The sequence below is a fragment of the Bufo gargarizans genome, chromosome 6, assembly GCF_014858855.1.
Source record: "Bufo gargarizans isolate SCDJY-AF-19 chromosome 6, ASM1485885v1, whole genome shotgun sequence".
NCBI classification, from domain to species: Eukaryota; Metazoa; Chordata; class Amphibia; order Anura; family Bufonidae; genus Bufo; species Bufo gargarizans.
Genome location: NC_058085.1, coordinates 55,611,622 through 55,631,266, shown reverse-complemented (window position 1 = coordinate 55,631,266; position 19,645 = coordinate 55,611,622). Strand labels below are relative to the sequence as shown.

Sequence of the window (19,645 nt, the reverse complement as noted above, 5' to 3'; positions counted from 1 at the left end):
ATCTGTAGATGATACGCTGGTAATATGGGAGCCACACTGTGGTATCTGGAGATGATACAGTGGTCATATGGGCCCTGTACTGTGGTATCTGGAGGTGATACGCTGGTAATATGGGAGCCACACTGTGGTATGTGGAGAAGATACAGAGGTAATATGGGCATTGCACTGTGGTATGTGGAGAAGATACAGAGGTAATATGGGCCCTGTACTGTGGTATCTGGAGATGATACAGAGGTAATATGGGCATTGCACTGTGGTATCTGGAGATGATACAGTGGTATTATGGGCATTGCACTGTGGTATCTGGAGATGATACAGTGGTATTATGGGCATTGCACTGTGGTATCTGGAGATGATACAGAGGTAATATGGGCATTGCACTGTGGTATCTGGAGATGATACAGTGGTAATATGGGCATTGCACTGTGGTATGTGGAGATGATACAGTGGTAATATGGGCATTGTACTGTGGTATCTGTAGATGATACGCTGGTAATATGGGAGCCACACTGTGGTATGTGAAGAAGATACAGTGGTAATATGGGCCCTGTACTGTGGTATCTGGAGGTGATACAGAGGTAATATGGGCGCTGCACTGTGGTATGTGGAGAAGATACAGAGGTAATATGGGCATTGCACTGTGGTATCTGGAGATGATACAGTGGTAATATGGGCATTGTACTGTGGTATCTGGATATGATACAGTGGTAATATGGGCATTGTACTGTGGTATGTGGAGATGATACAGAGGTAATATGGGCATTGCACTGTGGTATCTGGAGATGATACAGTGGTAATATGGGCGCTGCACTGTGGTATGTGGAGATGATACAGTGGTAATATGGGCATTGTACTGTGGTATCTGTAGATGATACGCTGGTAATATGGGAGCCACACTGTGGTGTCTGGAGATGATACAGTGGTAATATGGGCGCTGCACTGTGGTATCTGGAGATGATACAGTGGTAATATGGGCGCTGCACTGTGGTATCTGGAGATGATACAGTGGTAATATGGGCGCTGCACTGTGGTATCTAGAGATGATACAGTGGTAATATGGGCATTGCACTGTGGTATCTGGAGATGATACAGTGGTAATATGGGCATTGCACTGTGGTATCTGGAGATGATACAGTGGTAATATGGGCATTGTACTGTGGTATGTGGAGATGATACAGTGGTAATATGGGCGCTGCACTGTGGTATCTGGAGATGATACAGTGGTAATATGGGCGCTGCACTGTGGTATCTGGAGATGATACAGTGGTAATATGGGCGCTGCACTGTGGTATCTAGAGATGATACAGAGGTAATATGGGCATTGCACTGTGGTATCTGGAGATGATACAGTGGTAATATGGGCATTGCACTGTGGTATCTGGAGATGATACAGTGGTAATATGGGCATTGTACTGTGGTATGTGGAGATGATACAGTGGTAATATGGGCGCTGCACTGTGGTGTCTGGAGATGATACAGTGGTACAGTGGTCATATGGGCCCTGTACTGTGGTATCTGGAGGTGATACGCTGGTAATATGGGAGCCACACTGTGGTATGTGAAGAAGATACAGTGGTAATATGGGCGCTGCACTGTGGTATGTGGAGAAGATACAGAGGTAATATGGGCATTGCACTGTGGTATCTGGAGATGATACAGTGGTAATATGGGCATTGTACTGTGGTATCTGGAGATGATACAGTGGTAATATGGGCATTGTACTGTGGTATGTGGAGATGATACAGAGGTAATATGGGCATTGCACTGTGGTATCTGGAGATGATACAGTGGTAATATGGGCGCTGCACTGTGGTATGTGGAGATGATACAGTGGTAATATGGGCATTGTACTGTGGTATCTGTAGATGATACGCTGGTAATATGGGAGCCACACTGTGGTGTCTGGAGATGATACAGTGGTAATATGGGCGCTGCACTGTGGTATCTGGAGATGATACAGTGGTAATATGGGCGCTGCACTGTGGTATCTGGAGATGATACAGTGGTAATATGGGCGCTGCACTGTGGTATCTAGAGATGATACAGTGGTAATATGGGCATTGCACTGTGGTATCTGGAGATGATACAGTGGTAATATGGGCATTGCACTGTGGTATCTGGAGATGATACAGTGGTAATATGGGCATTGTACTGTGGTATGTGGAGATGATACAGTGGTAATATGGGCGCTGCACTGTGGTATCTGGAGATGATACAGTGGTAATATGGGCGCTGCACTGTGGTATCTGGAGATGATACAGTGGTAATATGGGCGCTGCACTGTGGTATCTAGAGATGATACAGAGGTAATATGGGCATTGCACTGTGGTATCTGGAGATGATACAGTGGTAATATGGGCATTGCACTGTGGTATCTGGAGATGATACAGTGGTAATATGGGCATTGTACTGTGGTATGTGGAGATGATACAGTGGTAATATGGGCGCTGCACTGTGGTGTCTGGAGATGATACAGTGGTCATATGGGCCCTGTACTGTGGTATCTGGAGGTGATACGCTGGTAATATGGGAGCCACACTGTGGTATGTGAAGAAGATACAGTGGTAATATGGGCCCTGTACTGTGGTATCTGGAGGTGATACAGAGGTAATATGGGCGCTGTACTGTGGTATGTGGAGATGATACAGTGGTAATATGGGCATTGTACTGTGGTATCTGGAGATGATACAGTGGTAATATGGGCATTGTACTGTGGTATGTGGAGATGATACAGAGGTAATATGGGCATTGCACTGTGGTATCTGGAGATGATACAGTGGTAATATGGGCATTGCACTGTGGTATGTGGAGATGATACAGTGGTAATATGGGCATTGCACTGTGGTATGTGGAGATGATACAGTGGTAATATGGGCATTGTACTGTGGTATCTGTAGATGATACGCTGGTAATATGGGAGCCACACTGTGGTGTCTGGAGATGATACAGTGGTAATATGGGCATTGTACTGTGGTATCTGGAGATGATACAGTGGTAATATGGGCATTGTACTGTGGTATGTGGAGATGATACAGTGGTAATATGGGCGCTGCACTGTGGTATCTAGAGATGATACAGTGGTAATATGGGCGTTGCACTGTGGTATTCGGAGATAATACAGTGGTAATATGGGCGCTGCACTGTGGTATCTGGAGATGATACAGTGGTAATATTGACCCTGTACTGTGGTATGTGGAGATGATACAGTGGTAATATGGGCCCTGTACTGTGGTATCTGGAGATGATACAGAGGTAATATGGGCATTGCACTGTGGTATGTGGAGATGATACACTGGTAATATGGGCACTGCACTGTGGTATCTGGAGATGATACAGTGGTAATATGGGCATTGCACTGTGGTATGTGGAGATGATACAGTGGTAATATGGGCGCTGCACTGTGGTATGTGGAGATGATACAGTGGTAATATGGGCGCTGCACTGTGGTATGTGGAGATGATACAGTGGTAATATGGGCGCTGCACTGTGGTATCTGGAGATGATACAGTGGTAATATGGGCGCTGCACTGTGGTATGTGGAGATGATACACTGGTAATATGGGCACTGCACTGTGGTATCTGGAGATGATACAGTGGTAATATGGGCATTGCACTGTGGTATGTGGAGATGATACAGTGGTAATATGGGCGCTGCACTGTGGTATGTGGAGATGATACAGTGGTAATATGGGCGCTGCACTGTGGTATGTGGAGATGATACAGTCGTAATATGGGCACTGCACTGTGGTATCTGGAGATAATACAGTGGCAATATGGGCCCTGTACTGTGGTATCTGCAGGTGACATAGAGGTAATATGGGTGTTGCACTGTGGTATCTGCAGGCGATATAGAGGTAATATGGGAACTGCACTGTAGTATTTATTTGTCGCTGATACGGTTACGATACGATAGGGGCACTGTGCTTTAGTCTTTGTCCACTGGTGAGGACCTGGCATCACCATGTATTCAAAAGGGAATCCCAAGTAGAGACTATTTCAGAAGCTCTAATCTACACAATGCAAGTATCTGACAGATGCAATAAAACATATGGACTCGTTCCGCTTAGGGTTATAGAGGAGGGCATCTATACGACTCACTTCCTTCTGATTAAACCCTGCTTAAAAGGCTGATAACTTTTCCACATGTAAAATAAGCAGCCAGCACCAGGGGGCTGCAGTCATGTGTCAGTATACAGATCAGCGGCCCTCCTTCAGATCTAAGTACCCTCTTCCCCCAACATACACAATCCTCCTCACGACAGGATGTGTCTTATTGCCCTCCGAGCCCCGGGGATGGACGTCCCTCCACCGGTGACACTTTTATTGAGTGGTTTAAGGTTCAGTGGAAGCGCCTCTATTAGGAACAGCAGTCATGGAAAGCCAGCCAAGAATAACAGGGCTGCCAGCAAGATGAAAGTCTGAGGCAGGAGAGGCTTCGCTGCCGGGACGTTACAGAGAAGAAAGACCCCTTCACAAGCTGCCAAGAGCTCAGAGCCCCCTCTCCTCCCAGGAACCTACTCTGAGCACACAAGCAGGGGGCTCAGGTTACTACTGTAGAGGAGGATGGGAAGACCCGCACTGCACACTGGTCATATAGAGGATGACCGGCAGGGACACACGGGGAAGACCCTGCATCCACAGCTGGAGTGTCCAACCTATACCAGCCATGCCGAGTCCAAGCGGCTTTCCCTCTGTTAGGCTCAGGTAACCCTATGGACATGCTGTCCATGTACTGTATGTCAAGAGCTTTCCCAGCATACATGCTAAACGTACATCACAAAGGTAATATGAACAGAGTCTTAGGTCACAACCTGCACTTGTACAAGGTGCTCGCCATTTTGAACATTTTTTGGCTTTCACGTGAAAATTTCTCTGTATTTTTTGCACTCAAGGAAGCAAAAAAAGTGATTCCTCGGCCGTATATTAGTGATTGTTGTCATCCAGCATGGCTTGCGCCTGTCAGTCTCCCTCATTATATTACATATGTACGGTGCGAGACCTCAGGTTCTTTTGGTCATTGTAAGATAGAGTCGTAAGCCTGGGATGTCAAGTTGTCTTTTTAACACTGTCATCCAGAATCAGAACCTTCACAAACCTACCGAGAAAGACTGAAAACCTCTAGTGTACGACGAGCATAAGGGTCCTTTTACACAGTCTGATGCGTGGCCATATTGACTACCATTCAACAAAAAAGCAAGTTGACTGTCAATCACTTAAAGGGATTGTTCACCTTTTAAAAATTTTTAGGTCCCCCCTCCTTTGCTGGACTTGTGAAGGGAAGCTTACTTGCCTGCTCCGCACCGCTCAGCTCCAACTGCTTCCCTTCCCGGTGATCCAGTCTCCGTTTGTCATTTCCTGGCATGGACAGGGGTCACGTGACCCAGTGACATGCCATTTGGGGTACATGTCATTGGCTGCAGTGGAACACATGACCCTTGTCCATTCCAGAAGCTGACAAGCAGGGACTCGAGCGCCAGGAATGGTAAAAGCCAGAACAGAGGCAGGGAGCAGGAAAGTATGCTTCACTCCACAGGTGCAGCGGGGAAAGGTTGATGGAAACTGAATGAATGGGGATGAACAATCATTACTACGATCATTTGTCCCCCATGCACTTTACATCACGCTGGCAGTGGTGCTGATGATTAAGCATATTTTATGCCCATGTAAAAGACCAGATCAGCCATCAAACAAGCAGGAACGAGTGTTCGTATAAGCACGTGTCTGCCCGATCACTGGCCCTGTGAACGTTATCTCCTCAGGACCTGTAAGAGATCTACCAGTTGCTTATCTAGTGATTGCGCTGACGTATCACTTAGCCGCTCATGGTTTGTCAGATTGATTTACATACTTATGATTTAGGCCCCTTTCACACAGGCGAGTATATCGCGCAGGTGCAAGGCGTGATGTGAACGCATTGCACCCGCACTGAATCCGGACCCATTCATTTCTATGGGGCTGTGCACATCACGTGTGCGTTGCGTGAAAATCGCAGAATGCTCTATATTCTGCATTTTTCACGCAACGCAGGCACCATAGAAGTGAATGGGGCCGCGTGAAAATCACAAGCATCCGCAGGCAAGTGCGGATGCGGTGCGATTTTCATGCATGGTTGCTAGGTAATGATCGGGCTGGGGACCCGATCTGTATTATTTTCCCTTATAACATGGTTATAAGGGAAAATAATAGCATTCTGAATACAGAATGCAAAGTGAAATAGTGATGGAGGGGTTAAAAATAAAACAAATTAACTCACCGAGTCTACTTCGTAGTTGCGGATCTCTGTCTTCTTCTGTAATGTTGAGCTGCTGGCTAAGGACCTGTGGTGACGTCACATCACATGGTCCAATTACATGGTCCCTCACCCTGGTGATGAACCATGTGATCAGCACAGTGACGTCACCACAGGATTTTGCCAGGTCCTGAAGATAGAACAGAGACCGGCAGCTATGGAGCAGGTAAGTTAACTCTTTTTATTTTATTTTTTTAACCCCTCCATCCCAAATTTACTTTGAATTCTGTATTAAGAATGCTATTATTTTCTCTTATAACCATGTTATAAGGGAAAATAATAAAATCTAAACAACACCAAACCCAAACCTGAACTTCAGTGATGGTTTGGGTCTGGGTACCAAACATGGCGATTTTTCTCACGCACGTGCAAAACGCATTAAAACGCTTTGCACTCGCGTGCATTTTACCGCAACGCACCCGCATCTTATCGGGCCCTCAAACGCCACGCTCGTGTGAAAGAGGCCTTATAGTCTTGTGTGGGTGGATGATGGAGGTTTCGATTGGGAGGATTTCCTAACATTTACTTCCAATATATGACAAAGTATGGCGGCACATGTTGCCCACAGACACATGTTATTACTGCATGACTCTCTCTATAGTATAGCACAGCAGACTGCGTATTCCATACATCAGTAACAAATTATACCAACACATACGGGTCCAACAGAAGCTAAAAGGACATTCCATTGGGCGACTTGGGTGTACAGATAATTTTGGCATATACACTGGGAGTTTTTCTAACGCAGTGTTAATTGTGCCCCTCCACGCTCCATACATCTTGGTTACAGGTTTGTTCATACTTTTCATACAATTTATGCTGTCACATATCTCCCTCACCCAATCCTGGCGCAAATATTTTAGAGAATCCTTCTTGCAATTTCCAGAATACACTATTATAAGATTAGTGCAGAGCTATAGTGCGGCTGTATAATGTGAGGGTGCATTTATCTGGCCTCTCGGCAGAATAGGTCTCCTCTGGTTTGCTCATCCAAGGTATGGCCGAGTGAAGAGATAAACCATGTGTGCCTACTCAACATTTTATAAAGCGGAGACAGTAACATCTGAAGTCTCACTCACCTGGAATAGGGTAAGGGTGTCATCACTCAGCTCAGTTCTTGGAGGAGTAATAACTGGAAAAAACATTAACAGCCTCACATTACTACAAGAAAATGATAGATCCTTAGACGCAAAAATTGCTGCTCCAACAGGGGTTACTGCTGAGCAAGAAAGGGAACAAGAAATTCTCTGTAACCCAGTAGATGGACTGCATGGACGCTTATGTGGCTTAAAGGGGTATTCCAGTTAGAACAAGTTATCCCCTACCTACTGAATAGGGGATAAATGTGACATTGTTGGGGGGGAGGGTCTGCCCGTTGGGACAACCACCCATCACTAGAATGGAGGACCTGTGTACTGCGTTTAAATTAAGCGCTAGCCAAGTACGCCCACCACCGCTCCATTCATCTCTATGGGACTACCAGTGGTTAGTGGAGTGCAGCGTATTGCCATCTCCCATAGACTATGAATGGTACGGTGTTGCACATGCTTAAATGGGGGACTCAGGTCTCCTGTTCTCATAATCTGTGGGGGTGCCGGCAGTCGGACCTCTACAAATCTAACAGTTCTACTGTATCCAGTAGATAGGGAACAACTGGTTCATACCCCTTTCAAGAACTGATAATAAAATTATGGAATTCCAACTCATGCACTTCTCGTCACAGTCATGAGGAACTATACTGAAGGGCTGTCTCACAAAGATGACCCCTGTCCATATGCCCTTTTACACTATACTGACATCATAAATTGGGTTCCCCACTCAGGACCCTCCTATATGGACCATAGCGGAGGGGTGCTCTGTCAGAGTCACACCCGTATTATGTGACTGGCCATTCATGAACACAGGTAACACATCTCCCCTGCAGAAGCTGGTGTATTTATTGTCAGACATGATGGTATCTGCTGATTGCCAGGGGTAAGAGCAGCGTCCCTGCCCATGAGGATCAGCTGGTCACTACACCAGAGCAAAATACCATCTAAAAAATCTTTCCAGATTAGATTTTCAGTGTTATTTTTCCTTATATTTTCTAGACATGTTATGTTTCCTATGGTAGTCCCCCCCACACTCTTGTTATATGAGTGCACAACTATTCTACTGCCCCATGCCTGTCACTAATAAACCTAAAGGCTGTATTAGACCTAGAGATTTTGTAGGCGATTGTCGGGAACAAAGCGTTCCTTCCCAGCAATCGCCTGCTCATTAGTGCAGGAGATCGCTGATATTACATGCGATCTTCTCCACATACTGAATCATTGTTTGCCGGCAGCAGACCATGATTAAACAGCTCTACCTGCCAGGGGTAAGACCGTGATTTGACTGCCGCCAGTAAGCGAGATAAACCTGCTAAAAGACTGCGATTGCCCAATGAACGAGTAAACACTCGGCAGTAGAATTACACAGGCAGATCATCGCTAACGATCATTCCTACGAACGCTTGTCAGCGATGATCTGCCCGACAACTGGCTGATGTGATACAGCCTTTAATTCCATGACCATCTATTATCACAGTCTTTCTGACGATCTTGATCCTTCAAGAGCGAGGTGGAAGTCTGACAGTCGCGGTTTCTGTCACAGCACAATGACAGCACTATATCAGTACAGGAGCAGACTGTGTTAGGAGCACATGTTATGGTAATGACATACATAGGTAGAACGGGGTCCCAGCTTCTTCCAGGTGGTTTGACACAAACTCTCGCACAGCACCAACTGCATAAGAAAAGAAGGAATCAGCATTTCAGTAGTGTGAACTGTGTGCGGAGGAAGAATGATCAGAAAGCTCATCACATACTTGTTTCTGATATACGGAAAAAGCCCTGCAGGATATAGCGGTCTGGGAAGAGGACACGGAGGACGACCTGTGGAAGTGATCACAGAACAGTCATAAGAGGATGGTCTGCCCTGCTAGATTAGTAGCCACAATTCGGCCTCTAGAGCAGATAAATAGGGGGGAAAACATCATACATGGTACAGGAATCCCAGCAATGGTTTTACAAGAGGTGTCATTTCAGTTATAAAATCCAGCAACTAGTGAGTTAATCCTACATACAGAGCTGTCTTTGGACTGGTGATTTCTGTGACTCTGTGGCTCTTCTACATTACATACAATAGCGGCAGCGGCTCTATAAGATGGCCATACAGTACACATTAGACATTTCTTGGCAAGTCCTTCTGCGTGTGGTGTTAATCCGCTGACAATCGAGTATGTATGCTGAAATCCTGCCTGTTCTCCTAACAGAGAAAGACAGGGTCAGGAAGGTTGAAGAAACTTTTTTTTTTTTTTTTAAAGGGGTTCTCTGGGGATCAAAGGGAACCTGTCATCAACTTTATGCTGACCGTACTGAGGGCAGCATAAATTAGTGACAGAAATGCTGATGTCAGCGGTGTGTCACTCATGAGCTAAATGTAAGTGATTGCTGAGAACCAGCCTCATAATCATTGCAGCCCAGGCCTGGAAAAGAGTCAAATCTACCTGAAAGGAGTCCTGGTTATTCCTAATCTTCTGCTCTCCCCGTTCATCTGCTGATGATTGGCAGTTCTCTTCTAGAGAGAAAACTAGGTAGAAGCCTGTCAGTCATCTGCAGGGGGGCAGGAATCTATGAATAACCAGGACTCTTCTCAGGTGGCCGGGACTCTTTTCCAGGCCCGGTCTGCAATTATTGTGATGTTGGTTCTCAGCAATCACTTACTTTTAACTTATAAATGTCAGACCTCTGAAATCAACTCACCTGTCTTTACTTTATGCTGCCGTTAGTACGGGCAGCATAAAGATGATGACAGGTTCCCTTTAAGAAAATGAAAATACACATTACTTTATTATAAATATATTCCCAAATACCTTTCATTAGTAATAATGGCTCGTTTTCTTTGGGGAGCAATCATTAGGAGAAATAAAATGGCTGCCGTCCTATTAGTGCACACAAAATCTGGCCTAATCACACAGGAGAACAAGTTACTTCACAACACTGAGCTACAGAGCTGGCTCATCCTCCTCTCTGCTCTACTTGTCAGGGATTATGATCATGAATACAGGTGATAAGATCTTCAGCTGAATCTCTGTAGGAATGGAGTTCATGAGGTGACATGAGGATGGACAGACTGTGGTAATGTCGGGCTGTGGTAATGGAAACTGCATACAAGTGGTGCTGCTCATGATCCACATCCCCACCTCCTCTCTGTACTTCATGTCAGAGCAGAGAGGAGGATGAGGCAGATCTTTAGCTCAGTGTTCTGAAGTAATCTGTCCTCCTGTGTGACTAGGACAGGTTTTGTGTGTACTAATAGGACGGCGGCCATTTCATATCTCCTGATGATTGTTCCCCAGACAAAACAAGCCATTATAACTAATTAAAAGGTATTTGGGAATATATTTTTAATAAATAAATATTTAGTATTTTCATTTTCTTTATAGCCCCTTTAAATAAGAGATAAGCGGCATCGGAGCTGTCTGGAAGCCGCTTATTCCCTACTAAAATAACATGCACACTTACTGGAGAGACAAACGTGTTTGTGTAGGATGTGGAGAAGACAGCTGTTTTTACAGTTAACCTATATGTGCAGGGCCAGCTTTTTAGGTAAAGGCGTCACAAATAAACAAGAAAAAACAAAAACAATATTCTCATATAATAAATCAAAATTTGGTGCATCAGGTGCATTCCCTGTTAAGTAGTCCATTTGGGTACTAGTTATAATCATGTTTCTAGAAGCAGAGGGATGCAGATTCTACATGGGGGTGTCACCCTGCTACCCTAAAATGGGTTTATGTAGTAATTTATGATTAGGTAGACCTGCTATCCAGGAGTCCGGAAAAGACAATCCCTGTGGGAGTGAACAGCCGCCTTGCTGGTTGTCACCGTGAATTCACACACATATCCTCCTGCCAGCCTCCCTGTGTAATGTCAGGATGGGGCCAATCGTCAAAAAGGTTTCAGGTCCAAATCGTAAAGGGGTGGACTGTGTTGCCGGAGGCCAAAAATCCACAGAAGGGATAATCCAGCAGATTACATGACCCTGGCATGCCTGTACGGGGATTAATCCTTCCTATTTGATGGGTATGATACTGATATGATGGTATACGTCATTATCTTCTTATGTCTTTGTGATTGTGAACCTGTCTAGACGGAAACCATTCACACAAGCAAAAAAACAACATCTTTACAAATCTTACATGAAAGGACGATGTGGGCAGGAACACGATGGGAGTAATCAGCGGAGAACAAATCGCTCTATTAGGCACCATAATAATTGATACCGGTTTCACAGTGCCTGGAGAAATGTTCCTGACAGGTTATATCAGAAGTGAACGGTGCTGTGTCCAATGGGTGGTATCAGATCATTGCCACATCAAATTCCTGAGGCCCCCCAAAAATCTAAAACCCCAACAAGTGACCCCATTTCAGAAAGAGCACCCCCGTACGAACATTTTAACTGGTGGAAAGGGTACTTTTCAGAAAACAGGTGAATCACAGAAGACAGAAATACTTATGAAAGCATCTCAAAGCACATATTTGTGGAAAAAATAATAATTACTAGCAGACCCCAATTTTTTTTCCCACAAGGGGTTAAAAGAGAAAATGCACCCCAGGTTGTGTTCCCCATTTTCTACCCATTCAGAAAATACCCCATATGTGCTTGTAGTCTGCTGTATGGGCGCACAGCAGGCAAACGGCAATATATGAATTTTGCTGACAGGCCTGAATTGGCAGACATGGATTTTAGGTGCCATGTCACATTAAATAAATTCCTGAGGTCCCCAGAAATGAAAAACCCCAAGAAGCGACCCCATTTCTGAAAGAGCACCCCCGTACAAACATTTTAAGTGGTGGAAAGGGTACTTTTCAGCAAACAAGTGTCCCACAGAAGGCAGAAATACTAGAGAAAGGATTTCAAAGCACACATTTGTAAAAATGAAAAATTACTAGCAGACCCCAATTTTTTGCTTAGGGGACAGGGATGGAGTGTGGTTTAGAGATCTGGGGGGGGGGGTTGGGGAATCGGTGCTGCTATTCCAGATGTTCTTCTTTCTTCTTCGTTCTTTTCAGCAGGAAAGGGGTTAAATCGCTGTGGTGTGCACCACAAGTATCATCAAGCAGCACAGAACCTCTCTGCATGCAGTCACCAGCTAGAATGGGAAGTTCTGCCTCTTCCTGTGCAGCCGTAGCGCTGCCATTGGCTGGAGCGTTGTTCCAGCCAATGGCAACGCTGGCAGGGGACCCAAAACACTGGTGTCCCCTGCCTCACCTCGGAGGTGACTGGACTTGTTCAGCACCTGCCACCTTCCCTGACCTCCTCCCGAACCTCCCCGATCCCTCTGACAGCTTCCTGTGCTGCGATGTGCCCTTCTCATTGATCGGCCAATCGCAGCGCTTGGAGCTGCAGGGGGCGGTGCAGCACAATGCTGCCCTTACCCAGCCAGTAAGAGCAGGCATGGTGCCGCAACTACTGTGCCCCCCCCCCCCCCGATCGTTACCCAGAGCCCCACGGACCTTGCGCCGTACATGTATGGCGCTGGGCCTTAAGTCATGGTTACCGACTACAATAAATCCATGTGCGTAGTCAGATCCTGCAGTCAAATCTCTGTCATACTGCTGCTGGGTTACACTACACAAGGTTTGTTTGTAGTCTGTAAGCATGCTACAGACCAGTGGTCTCCAACCTACAGCTTTCCAGCTGTTGCAAAACTATAACTCTCAGCATGCCCCAACAGTCACATGCGGGGAGTTGTAGTTCTGCAACAGCTGGAGAGCCACAGGTTGGAGACAATCGATGTAGACAGAAAACAGTAGGATACATTTGATCCAGACTATTTGCAACGTTTCCTTACTTGACATTTTAACTGAATTGGATCAGTGAAAAAATAAAATCATTAAAAAACGTAAGCAAGACCTTCAAGGCATCTACACTCATAATGGTGTTGATTTTAGGGAAAGTGGGTAGAGCAATGCATCCACAACCAGTGGACCGCGCAACATTTTATATGATTACAGTCACACAGAAATCCAACTTGTTTGTGCAGTCACAGCATGACACCATTGACTGTCATCATAAAAAATATTGTGTCGCCCTAGTCTTATCCAACTTGGTTTAAACGGTGCCACTTTTTAGCGCCAGAATGAGGGTTTATGGGAAAGGTTGACAATGTCAGACAAAGTCATTTTTGGCACATCTGAATAATAAATGTGTCTAATATAAGACGTGGCAGAATTCTAGCGCTCACAATAGCACAGTAATGGAGGGCCAATGTGTATGTCCTCACCTCCGCCACCAATGACAGGATCAGGGAGAGATCACAGGCAGCGCAGGACGCCCATGGTTTTTCACTAACCCTCAGCTCTCCTTCCCTGGAGAAGTGAACCCCCGCTCTGTTTCCTAGAATAACCTCTTTCTTCTGAAGATTCGCTCGTTATCCATCAAGGAATAATCAGTATCTGCCTCAATTACGGGAAGTGCTTAGTAGGTAAATACTAACTCTCCACTAAACCCAGATCAAAGCATACTTGTGCGCTCTCCGACGATTACAGTCGCACTCTCGGGCTGACTGATACAACCAGTCTCACAATTTTGGAATTTGGATCACGTTACGGACAAATAACACACAAATTAGGGTATTAAAGGAAAAGAAAAAAGAGGAGAGAAGAGAAGAGAAGAAAGAAAAGACAGCTCCAGGGAGGAAAAATTAGGTTTGTATCAATATGGCACATACAGGAATCCCAATAGTAACCACTGCATTACAGCATGGGAGGAAGGAGACTGGAGCTCAGCATGCCCAATTCTGTTCTTAGGGCAAATAAGCTGGCAGCTCCTTAAGGGTCCATTCACACGTAGGCAAATTGGGTCCACATCCGTTATTCTGATTGCCCGACTGGAGTCGGGAAGGAATTTTTTATTCCCCTAAAGTGAGGAAAATTGGCTTCTACCTCACAGTTTTTTTTTGCCTTCCTCTGGATCAACTTGCAGGATGACAGGCAGAACTGGATGGACAAATGTCTTTTTTAGGCCTTATGTACTATGTTCCGCAATTTTGCGGAACGGATGCGGACTCATTAAAACTTCCGTTCCGCGGCCCCGCAAAAAAAATAGAACATGTCCTATTCTTGTCAGCAGCCGCGGACAAGAAAAGGCATTTCTATAATAGTGCCGGCCATGTGCGGTCTGCAAAATGCGGAAGGCAAATGGTAATTTTATGTTAAACATTTAAACTGTTTTTGCTGATCTGTTATTTTTAACTTCCCATGTCATTATCTATGTTAAAAAAAATAGAATCCTGCAGTTTTGGCACTGGTCGCTAAGTCTAATAATAGGCGCCACTTTTTGGTCTGTACAGATTGCTTTTCAGCAGTCATCATTATCATCATAGGCAGCATTACAATGACAGATTGATATGAGATAGACATACAGATAGATGATAGATAGATAGCTTAGTTCCCCACAGCAACTAATCAGACTCCAGCTTCCACTTTCCAAAGGGGCTATGAAAAGTGAAAGGTGGAATCCGATTGGTTGCTTTGGGCAAGTTAGGCTACTTTCACACTGGCGTTTTGGTTTTCTGTTTGTGAGATCTGTTCAGGGCTCTCACAAGCGGTTTTGCTCTAATGCATTCTGAATGGAAAAGGATCCGCTCAGAATGCATCAGTTTGCATCAGTTCAGTCTCCATTCCGCTTTGGAGACGGACACCAAAATACTGCTTGCAGCGTTTTGGTGTCCATCTGACAAAACTGAGCCAAACGGATCTGTCCTGGCACACAATGTAAGTCAATGGGGACGGATCAGTTTTCTCTGACACAATAGAAAACTGATCCGTCTCCCACTGACTTTCAATGGATCCGTCTTGGCTATGTTACAGATAATACAAACGGATCAGTTCATGACGGATGCATGCGGTTGTATTGTTGTAACGGATCCGTTTTTGCAGAACCATGACGGATCCGCCCAAAACGCAAGTGTGAAAGCAGCCTAAGCCAGGTTGCCTTTACACTAGATTTGATATATCTTCCCCATAGTTATGAGATAGATAGATAGATAGATAGATAGATAGATAGATAGATAGAGGATCCACCATTCACAGTAGGTGATTGTCAGAGCTTATCTATTCTCTCCTTGTACAATGTCCTCTGCACAGGTCACAGAGCCTAGATGAGGTCCCCTCCTGACCATTGTGTCTATGGACCTTGGAGCTGCTATAAACCATATCTCTAAATGCTGTGAACAGCAGCTCAGGCAAGATGTCTTCTCTCCTAATCATCTTCAGGCAGTAGAATAAAGAAATTACCAATCAGAAAATAAAAATTGACTTGTAAAATAAGGTAAATCTCAATATCTGGTTTTAGCTGGCAAAAAAAAATGACAGGTGATACATACCTTTTAAATGTACAGAAAAAAATGCTTCCCCAATGGGGTTAGTGACCGCCATCCAAAAAAAACTAAAATCAAATTCCCCCCACTCAATATGATTACTGTGTACACAGGAGCACCAGACAATAGGAGACCTGTGTGTAGACAGTAGCAGCTCTGCAGCGAGCCTCATGTACTTCTCAGCAGGTGACTTGTGCTCATTACAATGGGACCTTCCAGCGTTCCTAAGCATGTATAATATGCTGCTCAATATCCGCAGGCCTCTCTTTCAGCACTTTATAGAGGAAACATCTGTAGCTCACATTTGATTTGATTGCAACACATCGGGCAATGCTATAAACCCTGCCCAACAGAAAGGGTAAATTACTCTTACCGGTAATTGGATTTTCCAATAGCCTCCACAACGGCATTCACAGGAGGGTGTCCCCGCCTCCAGGACAGGAAACAACGAGGAAGCACAGGATTTAAGGAGCCTCCTCCCCTTACCTTACCAGTCAATAAGAGAGGACACAGAAGTGATGCATAACAAATTATATATTATAGTAAACAAATTACATCATTCATTTACATTTAAAGCTTGGGAGGGAACCCAATGCCGTTGTGGAGGCTATTGGAAAATCCAATTACCGGTAAGAGTAATTTACCCTTTTCCCCGGCGCCTCCACAACGGCATTCACAGGAGGATTAACAGAGTAATCAATATTAGGGGGGGGCCACACTAGATAGGACCTCACGACCAAAGGACAAGTCCTGATCCCTTACTACATCTAGCTTATAGTGCCGAAAAAAAGTCATAGGGTTGGCCCATGTGGCGGCCCTGCAGATCTGTTCCAGAGGGACTGCCTTCGTTTCTGCCCAGGATGAGGCTACTGCCCTTGTAGAATGAGCTTTTAGTACCTCCGGCGGCTGACAGTTCTTGGTAACATAGGCAGAGGATATTATGTTCCTAATCCACCTAGCTATGGTTGACTTGCTAGCCGCTTGCCCCTTATTAGGGCCCTGGAATTGTAAAAAGAGATGGTCCGATTTTCTAAGCGGTTTAGTGGCCTGAAGGTAAGAAAGGACTGATCTCCTGACGTCCAGATTATGGAGAGTATCTTCCGAATCATTAGAAGGAGACTGGAAAAAAGAGGGTAGGGAGACTTCCTGCTCACGATGAAATCTGGATACCACCTTTGGGAGAAAGGCTGGACAGTGCCTGAGGATTACACGATCATCCAGAATTGTAAGATAGGGAGGCTTGCAAGAGAAAGCTTGAATTTCCCCCACTCTTCTGGCAGAGGTTATGGCAACTAAAAAAACCGTCTTCATGGTGAGGAGCCTTAGAGGGATCTCATCAATTGGCTCAAACGGAGGAGTAGTGAGAGCAGAAAGAACCAGGCCCAAATCCCAGGGAGGAACCACTGGACGAGGGAGGATCGAAGTTCTTCCTGCCCCCCTCAAAAACCGTTTGATCAGAGGGGAATCTGCTAGTTTTACGTCCAGGAAGGCGCTGAGCGCGGAAATCTGAACCTTCAGAGTTGATGGACGGAGGCCTTTTTCTAGCCCCGCTTGCAGGAACTGGAGGACCTGAGGAACATCAGGAGAATCTACACTTCCCAAGAAGGACAAAAAAGCATTCCAGGTTCTCAGGTAGATCCGGGAAGTTACCGGTTTCCGGCTTTTGAGCATCGTGGAGATGACTGCGTCCGACAGACCCTTCTGTTTTAGCAGGAGGCGTTCAGATTCCAGGCCGTCAAACTGAGTTGATTTACACTGGGGTGATTTATTGGTCCCTGGTGGAGTAGGTCCGGGATTGATGGCAGTGTCCAATAAACACCGGCTGACAGTCTGAGCAGGAGTGGAAACCAAGCCCTTCTTGGCCAGAAGGGGGCCACCATAATTACGTGGACCCCTTCTTCCTGAGCCTTTACCAGGACCCTTGAAATGAGGCTGAATGGAGGGAAGGCATAAAGGAGCTGTCTTGGCCACGGCCTGGAGAGGGCGTCTAGCCATACCGGGTGATCCATTTGCGAGAGGGAACAGAACTTTCTGACCTGCTTGTTGCTTTTGGTGGCGAACAGATCTAACACTGGGGTCCCCCACATTCGGCAGATCTGGCTGAAGACGCGGTGATTTAAAGACCATTCGGCCTCCCTTAAGAGGTGTCGACTGAGATAATCGGCCACCACATTTTTTTCCCCCTTGATATGCACCGCCGAAAGGGACAGAAGGTTTCTTTCTGCCCAACAAAAAATGCCCTTTGACACTTCCGCCAGTGAGCGACTTCTGGTTCCCCCCTGTTTGTTTATGTACGCCACGACTGTAGTGTTGTCTGTTAATATTCTTACGTGTCTTGGAGAGGGAATTTTGTAAAGGGAAAGGAGAACTCTGTGGACAGCTGACAGCTCTCTTAGATTTGAGGAGGCGTCCTGCATGTCTCTTCCCCAGGATCCTTGAACTACCGCTCCTGAAGAGTGACCTCCCCACCCTGAGTTGCTGGCGTCTGTTGTAATGACCATGACATCTCTTGGGCGCCAGTGAACTCCTATGCTCAGGTTCCCTTTTACTCTCCACCAGGTTAGTGACTGTTTTACCTGTCTGGGAACGTGAACCTTTCTGTCTAGAGACGAGTTCTTTCCGTCCCATGAAGATAGGAGAAAGGTCTGAAGGACTCTTGTGTGACTCTGGGCCCACCTTACTGACGAGATTGCGGCTGTTAGCAGTCCCAGTACCGCCATGATGTCTCTTATCGAGGACCGATCTTTGCTGGAAAAAAGAGACACAGTCTGGATTAAGTGAGACTGTTTGTCTTGAGGAAGAAAGGACATTAGACGCCTTGAGTCCAACAGCACCCCTAAAAACACTTTTTCCTGACTGGGGATAAGGTCTGATTTTTTGGGATTTATTATCCACCCTAGAGTTGTAAGACAGTCCTGGATTTGTTTGAGGCGTGAATGTAGAAGTTGGCGCGACTCCGCAAACACCAGAAAGTCGTCCAGGTACGGGACGATCTGTACCCCCTGAAGGTGAAGGAACTTCATGACGTCTGACATTATTTTTGAAAAAACTCTGGGGGCAGAGGATAGGCCGAAAGGAAGGGCTGTGAACTGAAAATGGGACAATCTTCCCTGATAATAAATTGCGATCCTCAGGAAACGCTGGTGCCTGTGGTATATTGGGACGTGGTAGTAAGCGTCCTGAAGGTCGACGGTAGCCATAAAGCAGTCCTGCGGAAGGATCTGAGTGGTAGATTTTATGGTCTCCATTTTGAATCTTTTGTAAACGATGGATTTGTTTAAGGACTTCAAATTTATTATCAGGCGAAAGGAGCCATTTGGTTTTTTTATCAAAAATATAGGGGAATAGAAGCCTTTGCCGTGTTGTTCTTCCGGAACAGGGATGAGCACTCCTTTGAGGATTAAGGTAGTTATTTCTGACTCTAGGGATGCCTGTTTGTCGGGCTGTTGCCTTTGGTTGATACAAAAAAGACTTGGGGGTGGGGAAACAAACTCTAGCTTTAGGCCCTCCTTTACGGTACGAGTGACCCAAGGGGAGGCGTGAATTTCTTGCCAGGCGGAGGAGAATTGCTTTAGCCTGCCTCCTACCTGGGTTGGCGTGTCACTGGGTAGGGCGGGTAGAGGTTTCTGGCTTAGGAAGGTATCCTCTTCCTCTACCCCTAGAAGGTTGCCATCTTTTTGAGCCATCCCTTTTACTCTGATCAGATCTTGCCCTTTTTTGACTTTGAAAGGAGCGTCTCTGTTGGTAAAAACGGTTATCAGAGGGGAAACCTTTTTTCCTATCGGAGGCCTTCTCCAGAATATCGTCCAGGGCGGAGCCGAACAATCTATCCCCCTCACATGGGATGGAGCACAGGCGGTTTTTAGAACCTGCGTCCCCAGTCCATGAACGGAGCCATACCGCCCTACGGGTCGCATTGGCCAGAGCACTGCTCCTTGCAGAGAGTC

General features: G+C 45.8%; 1 protein-coding gene across 1 annotated transcript in view; it reads right to left on the bottom strand.

The window, feature by feature from the left end:
- ASPSCR1 (ASPSCR1 tether for SLC2A4, UBX domain containing) overlaps positions 1-19,645 on the bottom strand; it is a 78,570-nt gene that overhangs the window by 20,384 nt on the left and 38,541 nt on the right. The window contains exons 10-12 of the mRNA XM_044295902.1: positions 9,138-9,204; positions 8,993-9,055; positions 7,369-7,421 (exon numbers count right to left, since the gene is read on the bottom strand). Coding sequence (XP_044151837.1) covers positions 7,369-7,421; positions 8,993-9,055; positions 9,138-9,204 — 183 coding nt within the window. The remainder of the gene's footprint in view (positions 1-7,368; positions 7,422-8,992; positions 9,056-9,137; positions 9,205-19,645) is intronic.